General features: G+C 39.6%; 2 protein-coding genes across 2 annotated transcripts in view; both read right to left on the bottom strand.

The window, feature by feature from the left end:
- Positions 1-13,055, bottom strand: part of LOC117992983 (venom acid phosphatase Acph-1-like) — a 520,874-nt gene that overhangs the window by 54,597 nt on the left and 453,222 nt on the right. The window lies entirely within an intron of this gene.
- LOC117992741 (carboxypeptidase B-like) lies at positions 6,758-10,722 on the bottom strand. Its single transcript, XM_034980456.2, has 5 exons — positions 10,495-10,722; positions 8,874-8,982; positions 8,391-8,513; positions 7,886-8,074; positions 6,758-7,441 (listed from the first exon to the last, which is right to left on the bottom strand). The coding sequence occupies exons 1-5, from the start codon at positions 10,671-10,673 to the stop codon at positions 6,827-6,829; spliced, it is 1,215 nt and encodes a 404-aa protein (XP_034836347.2). The 5' UTR covers positions 10,674-10,722; the 3' UTR covers positions 6,758-6,826.

Here is a 13,055-nt window from a genome sequence, read left to right as displayed (position 1 = left end):
TAAAGTTCCCCATAATTCTCTCAACGGTGTATGGAGTCTGCCAATCCGCACCAGGCTAGGATGATGGACTATGGTCTTCTCTTATCACTCCGGGCTGGTGATCGGTTGATAATGATGAAAGTTCGAAGTGTAAAAGAAAGTGTGAAGTATCCTGCTGGTACTGCAAATATTACTGGTACTCGAAGTTGTAACTGCCACTAGGTGGATAGACGACATCAAAGGAGTGACAGGGAGCCGCTGGATTCAGACGGCGCAAGACCGTGGCGTGTGGATGTCCCTACAAGAGACCTACTTATCTCCAGCATTGGATGTCTATCGCTTGATGTTCATGACGACTGTTTATTTTACCTGTTACGATACGGTGTGACAAAAATCTTAGATTATTCCAAACTTGTTCCTTACTTCGTACTTTAAACGACATATTCATATTTAAATTAATGGTCAAAGTTGGAATAGTTAACGGGCAGACGCAATATACGGGCAACTGCTTTCATTGTTTGACTTTGCGAAATTTGCCACTTTTCAAGATTTATGCATTGTATTTGCATACTTAAAAGAACCTTAGATACCTAATATATACCTATTTCATGAGGTTCATTTTTTAAACTAGCTTTAGCTTGCGACTTCGTCTATAATAATAATAAAAATACTTTAGTAATTCCTTCACGGTCATGGCTATCTGTTTATGGAACGAGCTTCCCTCGCAAATTCATCGTGCTGAATCCCTTAACAAAAAAACTGATGTCAAAGAACATTACCTTTCTCTTTGCCACTAACGCCATAGTTTATTATTTAAATCAATATGTGTATATATATCTGTGTAGTCTTATGTATATCTATTATATTTTATTTTGTATAGTGTTTTATTTAGTTTAGTGTAACTATTAATAATAACTATGTATTTTGATATCATAATTATTTGGTTTAGTTTATTTAGCTATTGGTATTTAGGTTTATTATATACACCACCTCCCATTGTCCATTTGTTCGTTTTCTCCCTAGCGTTATGGTTGTCTGGAAGAGATCGCTATTTATTTAGCGATAAGACCGCCTTTTTGTACGTACTTTTTAAGATTTCTTGTGATACAGTCAAGAGCACTTAAGATTTCTTGTGATACAGTCAAGAGCACTTAAGATTTCTTGTGATACAGTCAAGAGCACTTAAGATTTCTTGTGATACAGTCAAGAGCACTTAAGATTTCTTGTGATACACTCAAAGAGCACTTAAGATTTCTTGTGATACAGTCAAGAGCACTTAAGATTTCTTGTGATACAGTCAAGAGCACTTAAGATTTCTTGTGATACAGTCAAGAGCACTTAAGAGCTATATACTTTGGACTTGGGACAAGCCCCACGGGCAGCATAAATCGAAGCTCAGCTAGCTAGGGGCTTGGCTCTACTAGAGATCTCATAACTTTTTAACAGTGAAAGCATTATGAACTTGTGAGTCTTGGCAACCAAATTTACATGAAATGTTTTTGGGGGGATACATACATACATAATAATCTCGTAGTTACATTTAAATTGAGATCATGTGTAGGTAGTTTATGTCACTGGCAAGTGCATTGTTAGCGTATACGTCACAATGTTCATCCCGACATGATCCCGACAGATTTACAGCCTCCGCGCTACAAATTGTGTGACACCAACACTTTGATGATAAATATGTAGTTGGAAACATTGACTTCAGTTCCACTAACGAGATACTGACTGACTATGATCATTATTATTATTATTTACTATAACCTATGCTCGCACCTTCATCCGCGTGGACTACATAATTAATTTCAAACCCCCATTCCACCCCCTTAGGGGTTGAGTTAAAAAAAATCCTTTCTTAACGGATGCCTACGTCATAATAGCTAATGCCAAATTTCAGCCCGATCCGTCCAGTAGTTTGAGCTGTGCGTTGATAGATCAGTCAGTCAGTCAGTCAGTCATCATTTCCTTTTATATATATATATATATATATATATATATATAGAATAGGGGATGCCCGCGACTTCATCCTCGTGGATATAAGGTTTTTTAAAAAATCCCGGGGAACTCTTTGATTTTCCGGGATAAAAAGTAGTCCTTCCCCGGGATGCAAGCTAACTCTGTACCAAATTTTATCAAAATTGGTTTAACTGTTAGGCCGTGAAAATCTAGCAGACAGACACAAAATAAGCAAGTTTTCAATTGTACTGATTGTAAATTACATAAGCATTGAGGAAAAACTTTTATAAATTTAACGAGTGTTAAATTGGAATACATAGAAGGGCGTATTACGAATGAAAATAGAACGCTATCGTATTTGAAAATCACTTCAAGAAATTCTACAGTAGGTATCTACAAACTGCAAAGCCTATAGTAGTAATCGAATCTGGCATAATTCCAAGAGAATGGATTTAACCATTCCAGCAGCTTTGAATATTGTAACTAGGCTTGTCGAAGAGAATCCAACTAGATCTTTGGATAGTTTTGAATGGATTATGATACCTGTTTTGAACCTAGATGGTTTGAATACTATGCGGTTTGTGGGCTACTTTTTATCCCGGGAAATGAAAGAGTTCCCACGGGATTTTTAGAAAACCTAAATCCACGCGAATAAAGTCGCAGCCATCAGCTAGTAATTTAATAAATGTTAAAGAAACCGGTGTTGAAGGGTTCCCTACCATCGTACAAGAAATAACAATTTTCTTTCAATTATTTTTTTAAATTTGCATGGCGGCCATTTTGAAAATTTTGCTATAATGGTATACAGCCCGCTGACAGTCAGACGGACGGACGGAGCTTAGTAATAGGGTCCCGTTGGCAACCTACAGCTAGAGAACCCTAAAAACAACACCTTCAGCGGCAGTAGCACTTCGAAAATTACTTAAGTAACCAATTTTATGAGACCATATTAAATTTCTGGTCGCCCGAAGCGACGAGCGGGATTTTAAAATGAGATTTTCCCCCGTTGTCGACACAAGGGACATTGGCGGATCAATTTTCAATTTGGAAATTGTCATTGGGGCGGAAACTTTGCGATCCTCTTTTTTTAATAATGCGTCAGAAAATTATCTCGGAACTAAAAGTTTGGTTATTTTACAGTTGTTTCTATATTGGTTTATTGGATTCGATGCCGAAGATTTTGGAATGTTTTTAAAGTTCAAGTCAAGTGTGAATAATGGCAAGAGACCTGATGGATTGACGCTGGTTCTCTGGGAACGAGGACGGGCGCTAAAATGTGGGACGCAACTTGCGTTGACACATTGGCCCCGTGTCATATCAGGGAGACAGCTTCAAGACCGGGAGCCGCAGCAGAAACAGCTGAAAACGGCAAGCGGTGCAAGTATGCCTCTCTTATCAAGAGTTACATTTTTGTTCGTTTGCCGTGGAGAACCTGGGGCCATGGAGTCTTAGTGCTAAATTTTTTTTACGAGACATTTCCTCATCTGGTGACAGAAGGGCTGGCTCGTTTTTTGCGCAATCAGCCTGGCTGTCCAGCGCGGAAATGCAGCCAGTATTCTTGGCACCATTCCACGCGGGCATGATTTGTATAGTAATTAGATAAGTCTAGCTTTAAGTTTTAGTGTAATATTTTCACAGTCTGAATAGGCATCTTCTCAGGCAGGCAGGTTGAGAATTTTCTTTTTCTTTTAAATGCTAAGGATAAATCAGAAATAAGGAGATCCGTAGGAGAACTAGAGTAACCAACATCGATTGTTTAAACGCTAAGTAACTAAAGCTTAGTTTGAATTTGTTATCAAGAAAGACGTTGCGACTTGGGTCTGCCGGTGTGCCTTGCACCTAAAAAGACGTTGATGCTCAATACAAAAACAACCTACGCAAATATTAAGCCCTCAAAACAACCCACAATTGTGTCAGTTATTTTGTGAAATTACAGCAGCTTTAATTAAAACTTTGTGAATTCAGTGGTTAAGATTTAAGTTCCACTCTCAAGGGCAGCCTGTGTTATTTAGCAAAACATCCAGGCATAGGGTTTTTTGGTTAACCACTACCGCAGAATTGTAAACAAGGCAATAGAAATGTTTTAGTGATTTAGTATTTTTCAATTCCGCAATGTAGGTATAGCGTGCAAAACTCGGGTCAATGCCCCACCTACGACTGCGACCTACTTACGGAACGTTCGTTGTCCTCTAGCGTCATTCAGATGTTTTATTTGCAATATATCGTGAAATTTTACAAAATAAAGGATTTTTTAATTTATTTTTTTCGCGTTTTTTTTGTGGTATCATATCACTGATCATCAGTACTATCACCTGTCTTCGTTTTTGCCAGCGTTCTGGTATTGCCGCTATAACAACAAATATTATAAAACCAAGATCACGAATCATTCGTCGAATCCCGATAGTGTGGCCGAAGCATAAGGAAGGCAATGTTCAGTCGGGGTGACATAAACAAATCTCCGTCACCAGTAAATGTCCACTACAGAGCACGGAACATGACGTCACGTAGCGCGAGAGGGCGATATTTTTCCTTTACGCCTTGTCCTGTTGTAAGGCTTAGTGTACATCTTTAACTTTTATTTAGTCTCAATAAAGATTAAAACTTATTAAATAAAAATATAACATTACTGAGCTTCCGCTGTACGTCCGTCCGTCAGCGGGCTGCATCCCATGAACCGTAATAGGTAGAGAGTTAAAATTTTCACAGTGTGTGAAAATACAGGGTGTAACCAGAACGCTAGCAAAAACTTAGCGTTTTTGTTATACTACCTAAACACAATCCAATACCAATAATCATTTGCCTCATTTTGTAGCTTTAGTGATTTAGTATTTTCAATCCCGCAATGTATAGCGTGCAAAACTCGGGTCAATACCCCGCCTACGATCCGAGTGGCCTACTTACGGTAAAAGGTAGTGTGTTGTATCTAATACGATATACGGAACTGTGGCCTAAAACCTTCCCATTCTGAGAGTCTCGGCTCTCCTATCCGTGCTCAGTAGTGGGCTGACGATGGGTCGTTAATGACGATGTTGAGGCCTTTCGTTGCTCGACAGCTCACTTTAGGTACCAAATCTCTATCTAGAAAGTAACGGTTGTTCTTATGTACAGTGTGCACTATTCTTAACAGTATCGAGGAATTTCTCGAATTCCGTCCATTATAGTTCACCTGCGATGAAAATCAACGGGATTTCCGTGACGTCTGCTTCTCTTATCCACTACCATCCCGGGCTCGACACGGAATATTTTATGGGGCATCCGTACCTTTGACTATCCCTGTTGTCCATTGATTTATGGGAGTGATAGAATCTGTAGAATCCTTGAATATGATTTATACCGGAAAAATTTTGCTTTATCTTGTGTTCTGAGTAGCATCATCATCATCATCATCAGCCTGTGGACATCCACTGTTGGACATAGGCCTTCCCTAAAGAGCGCCACCACACCCGGTCCTCAGCCTTCCTCATCCAGCCATTTCCCGCCAGCCTCTTTATATCGGCGTCCTACACTACGCTTGCTTAAACGCGGTCTCCATTCTCCACTCAAGGACTCACCTAATGTCACACCTACTACCGGCCAACTACTGAGCACGGGCCAGTGATAATGCAGCCTAAGATGGAGCGCGCTTGCCTAGAAGATGCCTATTCACTCTTGACTTGACTGCTTCTACTAAAAGTGAATAGAAGTGATCTAAGCTACTATTTGTAACTACTGCTTAGGTACAGTTCTTGCAATTCACGAAGGCGAGTGAACTTTACTTGTGGTGACGTCGTATACATGGGCACATTTTTTTTATTCGGTCAAAAGTGATGAACATCGATCTTTAGAAGGAGATAGCAAATTTGTAGAGCACCGTCTCGGTCGTAGAATCCGACAAAAACGTCATATGAGTAAGAGTGACAGAGACAACGCTCAACAAAGAAGAAACGTCATTCTAAAGGCCGATGTTCATCACTTTCGGTCGCGTACTGTAAATGTGCGTGCCTGTCGGACCAATCAGTCGCGAGCAAGCGCTCGCAAACGCACACATTTAGTGTACTTTACTTTTACGGATACGATGTGCCACTCGCTCTCGTGAAATGCAAGAACTACGAGTATGTAGGTAGGTATATCAAAACTAATTTTGCGCAAACGAAGTCGCGGGCAACTGCTAGTATTATATTTTAAAAAAACATGATAAACGGAGTTGACTGATGCAGAAGTTAATTATCTAATGGACGCCTTCAATGTTGAAAATATGAAACGGGAGGAAAATTCAAAACTATATTCATACTTATTATTCAACGAGCTCTACGGGCATTGAAATGGGGGAAAAATGGAAAAACAGGCAAGAGAACAGACCGGACAAAACGGTCACGATCGTGAATTCATTACGTCTTCCAACAATTCAAACTCAAATTACTATTCTTTATTTAAAAATATACTGTCGCAAGTCTCTTGGTGATCACGAAGTAGATCTTGTTAAGTGTCAAAAGTTCTTCCGTACTTTTAATTATTGCTTTGGTATATGGACTTGGGAATTATTATTATCTCAAAAAAGAACTCCTCCTTTTATAGGAACAATGGAACCTTTTATAGGAATAGGGACCTGGAACCTTAGTTATGAGGAATACTATACTGAGGACTTGGTGCTCCCAATTTTCAAAATCATCCTTTTTAATTTTAGTATCACCATTACAGTTTTGTATTAGGCTCAATGTATCAATGGTTTTTAAAATATAATAAAACTAAGTTTTACAATACTCACGATTTAATTTTATTGATTTCTTATTTTTTAATGCATCAAAATAAATAAATAATTAGAATTATGTACTTTGTTTTTTTAAGGTACAGTTTTGTGCTATCGTATAAGAATAAGAACACGTTTAATCCATACAGGGCATAATTATTTTCAATAGTTATTATTCACAAAAATCGCTCTGTGCCGAACAACGAAACGCGCTGCAACCTTAATGCCCTGCCAGGTTTCGAAACCAGCTTGCCTTATAAAAGCTGGATCAACCAGGAAACCATTAATATTATTCTGGTTTCTATGCGCTGGTATTTCGAAAGCATAGGACAGTCTATTTGGCAAGAAGGCTTGAGCCCAATCCGTCCCGCCCCCTGAAGCGACAGAGAGTAGTTGTGCAACGTTACCAACTCTATAGTTAGGATTCCTGGGCCATTTGACGGCATCTATAGCCCGAGCCATCTGGTTTCCTACTGAAGATAATGTTGCGTGGTTTGGGGGTAGGACGCCTGGTCTGGGAGCAGCAAAACCGAAGAGAATCATACTTCCAAAGCTGTGAACATCAAGGTATAACGCAAGTCTGCTCCTGAATTGGGTGATGATGTCCCTGGTAATCACGGTCTCTGGTTCAGAGAATGCTCTAGGGCCATGGAAGGTGTCGTGGCAAGGGCTGTTGCTGGACAAGGTTCCCCAGAAGTGGTCGTAGTTCCTGTTGGGATCGACGCCAAAGCAGGTCGCGTGGTGACCCCTACGACGGTTCTTTCTCCACATGCGAGTCTGTAAGCAGGAGATAAAGTAAATTGATTTAAACCGAATTAACCAATTGATTTGATGACCAGTGAAGCGCAGTGGTGAGCGCTCTGGTTTTATTAGTGTTAGGTTCCGGGTTCGATTCGCGGCAGGAAAAATTTGGAATTTTACAATTTCTAAATTTTCCCTGGTGTGGTAAAAAATCGTTAAGTGCAAGCCGGATTCGCACATGAAAGGCTCCGGACCTTGATAAAATATATAGATTTTTTTAATTAGTATTTTTGTTATGTAACCATGAATTCGGATTTTTTTCCTTTGCTTGTGCTATAGGAGTTTGCTTTGCAGGTCAACGGGAAGTACCCTATAGGTTTCATTACCATGACGGGTCTTGAAAGACATGACAGACAGAGAAACAACCAAGTGCTCCTATAAGGGTTCTTTTTTGGATTTACGGAACCATAAAATACTCACATTAGTATGAGAGAACTCGTATCCATCAGGATTTGCGATCGGAAGGACGATCCAGTCGATGTTCCTGATAAGATCCTGCTCAGTGACATTGATGACTAACTCCTGGATAGCCCATAGCGTTATAGGCAGGGTGATCCATTCTCGGGCGTGTAGGAGAGACTGGATGAAGACTACTGGTTTAGTCCTGCTCTGGAAATAAATAAATAAAGAAATAATAATAAATAAAGTGATTATGGATCCGAGACATGGTCGCTAGCTATGGGCCTCATAAGAAAGCTCAGAGTCACTCAGCGGGTGATGGAGAGAGCTATGCTCGCAGTATCTCTACGTGATCAACTAGAGTAACCGACATAGCTCAACGGGTTGCGAAGCTGAAGTGGCAATGGGCAGGGCACATTCGTAAAACCGATAGATTTTCATTTTTGTTTTGTAATTTCTAGATCAGAATAGATTGGCTGGATCAGTTTCTGTATAGGGAAAATAATGAAGCCTTTATATTATTTACCGTGAAATTGTCTGTGGATATTCTCAAGTACTTAATATCACGACCTTCGACACTCCTTCCTGCAGAGACAACGCGAGCAACTCTCGGGAATCTGTTTGCTACGTCCACGAGGTATCTGTCGACCTGAAAACCATTTCGATTTCAATTAAAAGAATCATTAATTATGCCTAATAGTAAATAGCTCGGTGCCTTGAAACAGAAATACTTAGTTGGAGTTCCTCAAGGGAGTATTCTGGGACTGATCTTGTATATGCTATATACTTGTGATATTCTTAATCATAATGTTAAAATTTTGACACTCAGCGAAATTATGTGAAGCTGTAAGCAAGAGTGTATAATCAAGAGTGGTGCGGAGCGCCCTCCAGCACGATGGACCGACGATATAAAGAGCCTGGCTTGATGAAGAAGGCCTTATGTCCAACAGTGAACGCCCACAGGATGATGATGAAGTATTAAGGTACTTAAAAAAAATTGAATACTTACCACAGCCCAACGGTGGATGACGTCAAATGATAAGCCGAATCTGTCAGATCTGCTCGAATTGCTATTGAGCTGAGCCTCAGCCATCAACTTATCTTCCACATCCAATTTTCTGTAAAGCAATTAATTTGCCTAAAGTTGAATTTACAAAAAAGAAAAGATAATTAGGGGCAGATGTAAAATGGCGGCAAGAAAAAGCGGAGGCTATTGATTGAAAGCAGAAAAGATTGGAATTTATAATTATGTCTTGAAGAAGTTAATAGTGTAGAACTAAGATTATTAGGCATTGTATAGATTAATAAAAAATGAATTGAATTATTATCAATGGTTAACAAATAAACTATTAATAAACTTAAATCTAAAAAAAAAACATCATTAAATTAAAACTAAAATAAATTAAATTAAATCTAAAACCTCGTCGAGACCACCGCAGCGAGGCATTGTACCCAAGATGCTGGCAGCATTAACCCTTTGGATGGCCATACTAATTCTTTGACCAAGGTAGCTGCCAGCTCTCGGGTCCCCGGTTGACTCGATAACTCTTTTCGCAATGTATAGATGGAATAAATTCAGTTCTTTTAAGTTGAGATTATTTTTATTACATGTCACAAAATATCGTTACTATGAATTTGTACGAGAGCTGTGTTGTAGGCTTCACGTAACAACAGGAAGATCTTCCTGCGAGCGGGTGTCAAGCTTGGGACCCAGCTAGTTCAATCATTGTATCTTGGAACTTATATAGGCTTCTAGGGTAAATACTTTGTTAGCGTAATTCAGCAGTGTGTGTGAATGAATTTCATCATCATCATCGTCGTCAACATATAAACTTTCACTGCTAGACATAGTACCTACTTAGGGACTTCAACTCGCTACGGTCTTACGCCGCCTGAATCAAGCGGCTTCCTGCGACTCGTTTGAAATCATCTGTTCCTAGTGGAAGGGCTGCCCACACAACGCTTTCCGAATGTGTTTCCGTGTATATGAGTAGGCGTTGGAACTTGCGCCGCCTGTATCCAGCGTACCACTTAGCTTTAGCTATAACTTTAAGTTTAGGAAGGTAATTATTTGTAATCACCATTACATCCGGACACTATCGATATTACATATAATTATCTTGAAAATTCCACAATTAAAAATTGACAATTGACAATCAAAAAACCCAATTTGAATAATAACTAATACTTTAACCGAATTTGGGACGCAACTTGCGTTGACACATTGGCCCCGTGTCATATCAGGAAGACAGCATCAAGACCGGGAGCCGCAGCAGAAACAGCTGAAAACGGCAAGCGGCGCAAGTATGCCTCTCTTATAGAGAGTTACATTTTTGTGCCGTTTGCCGTGGAGACCCTGGGGCCATGGAGTCTTAGTGCTAAAAATTTTTTACGAGACATTTCACCGCGATTAATAGCCTCAACTGGTGACAGAAGGGCTGGCTCATTTTTTGCGCAGCGGATCAGCCTGGCTGTCCAGCGCGGAAATGCAGCCAGTATTCTTGGCACCATTCCACGCGGTCATGATTTATATAGTAATTAGATAAGGCTAGCTTTAAGTTTTATTGTATTAAAAAAAAAAATTTGAATAAATGATTTGATTTGATTTGAAACCGAATGAATGAACTTACTCCTTAATATTTTCCGTGTCAATTCTGTAAGTAGCATTCATAGCTGTAAGGTTGTCTTCAAACTCTGGCTTCTTGTGAGGGGCCACGAGGATCAGACCCTCAGTTTCAGGATTAGGGTAAGTCCATATATCTAAATATAGACGTTCGACCAAGTCCATTAATATTTTGGTCTGTTGCATGTCATACACTTGAACTCCATATAAAGAATGTCTGGAAATGAAAGGGTTATTATTTTATTAGAGTAGAGAGTTTGTTGTGGGCTCTTTTCAGACCTAAGCGCGTTTGGAACCCTCGTAGCTTTAGTTTTAAGTTCGTGTAAAAACTATCATCATCTTACAAATGCAAAAACCGACTATCAAAAAGCGTAATTTTTTTTACCTACTTTGAATAAACGTTGTATATTATATCCGTGGGATTTCGACTACGTAGGGTGCAGACCTTGGCGATGCCTTGCGGTACGATAGTAGAAAGGTGAAGGAGGAACTATAGATCATGGATCTCCTCTTAGAATGAGAAGGGCTTAGGCCATATTTCACCATGCTAGCTGGCCCGATGCGGAGTTGCAGACTTCACACACCTGTGAGAACACTATTGAACACGCATGCAGGTTTCCTCACGATGTTTTCCTTCACCGTTAAATCAAGTGCAACACCGAAAAGTCGCACCAACGCACAATAGACGGAAACGTATGTCTATCTGTGGGTGTGTTATAGCTGAAATGATGATGATGATAAAGGTAAAAATTCTGTCGGGCGGGGGTGGTATTTTTCAGTTTTTTCCCCGCCTCGAAATAATTTAAGATACGGGACTGGAAACGTTTAAGTGCGACAACCAGCCTAGAGCGAAGGAGAACTCCGAAAAGTTAGGGTGCGTGCTCGGGATCGAACCCCCGACCTCCTGAACACTAGACTATCGATGCGTGGCCATTATCTAGTTCTGAATAATCTTACCCAATGTATTCTTCATGTTTGGCTTGAGTCAAACAAATAGACGCCAAAAAGAAATAAATATACTTTAACATTTTGGTCACACTACTGAGTGACCAAAATTATAAAAAACAAATCAGATACAATCAGAATATTTTGGTTTTTATTGACGATGTGTGTATTTAATCTAAGATCTATTACGTGTGCAGATTATTATTTAATTAAATAGATAGACATACTTAAAATAATTAATTTAGATAAAATAACAAAGTTTGACATTCGGACGTGGAATTAATCAGGGATTATTATTTAGTAAGTAAACAAATAAAAATCGAAATAAACCTAATCATCGTCATCATCATTAATCTTAGACTAGATAATTACGCCGGAAAATAATGCACAAGTGTCTGCTCAAAGACGTAACACGTAACAAGTAAGAACCTCGATAGCCCAACGGTTAAAGGAGTGGACTGAAAACCGAAAGGTCGACGGTTCAAACCCCACCCGTTGCACTATTGTCTTATGCTAAATTGGAGGGGAAAGGGAAATTTTTTGTCAGCATGATACACTTGGCTAGTATTCTTTAAAAAAAACATAACTGCCCTCTCTGTTCCCTCACTCTCATAGTGGGACAGCAACTCGACAGGACCGGTGAGAGCTCAGGTGCAGATCAAACAACTTCACTGTACGCTATGGGGTTTTAGCACCGCCAACTTTCCAACTCAGGATTTTACTTAGAATTTACTCGGAAAAACCTGCCAAGTGCGAGTCAGGCTCACGTAAGAGGGTTCCGTACTACAGTCGTATTTTTTCGACCTTTTGCACGATAGTTCAAAAACTCTGATGCATAAAAATAAATAAAAATCTGTTTAAGAATGCACAGGAGAAGCCCTTTCATATGATACCCCACTTGATATAGTTATCTTACTTCGAAAATTGAAAACTCTAATTACCTATTTATTAGTTCATGACCACAATTTAATTTTTTTTGTGTGATGTAACCACAAATTCACGATTTTCAGATTTTTCCCCTAATGTCTGCTATTACGAGTACGAGGTAGGTACCTACCTGCCAAATTTCATGATTCTAGGTCAACGGGAAGTACCCTGTAGGTTTCTTGACAGACCGACAGACAGACAGACAACAAAGTGATCCTATAAGGGTTCCGTTTTCTTTTTGAGGTACGGAACCCTAACAACTCAAGAACTCAAAAAAAAATGCGCAGTTTACAGCATCGTCGCTATGTCACCTGTCTAAACACACATGTCACATCGCTATGTTACCAACATCCGTGTTTTCTGCCAAGTATAACTTGAATACTTTCAACGCAAATAGGCATCTTCTAGGCAACCGCGCTCCAACCTAGAACTCATCATTGCTCTGTTTCTCAGGCATGATTGTCATCAAGCGCAATAAAAATATTTCACAATAAAATAACTTTTTGGCCTGACCCTGGACTCGAACCCAAGGCTTCATAATGCGCAGCCGATCATTCCAAACTTTGTATACCTACGGAAGCCGCAAAAGCTGGATGTAACGCAGTTTGCTTCATAGCAGCAGAATTAAAAACAAGTAGCAGTAAAATCCCGTGAGAACTCTTTGATTTTCCGGATGAAAAATAGCTTAAGGCACTC

Source organism: Maniola hyperantus, chromosome 22 (assembly GCF_902806685.2).
Source record: "Maniola hyperantus chromosome 22, iAphHyp1.2, whole genome shotgun sequence".
NCBI classification, from domain to species: domain Eukaryota; kingdom Metazoa; phylum Arthropoda; class Insecta; order Lepidoptera; family Nymphalidae; genus Maniola; species Maniola hyperantus.
This window is presented reverse-complemented; position numbering and strand designations above follow the sequence as displayed.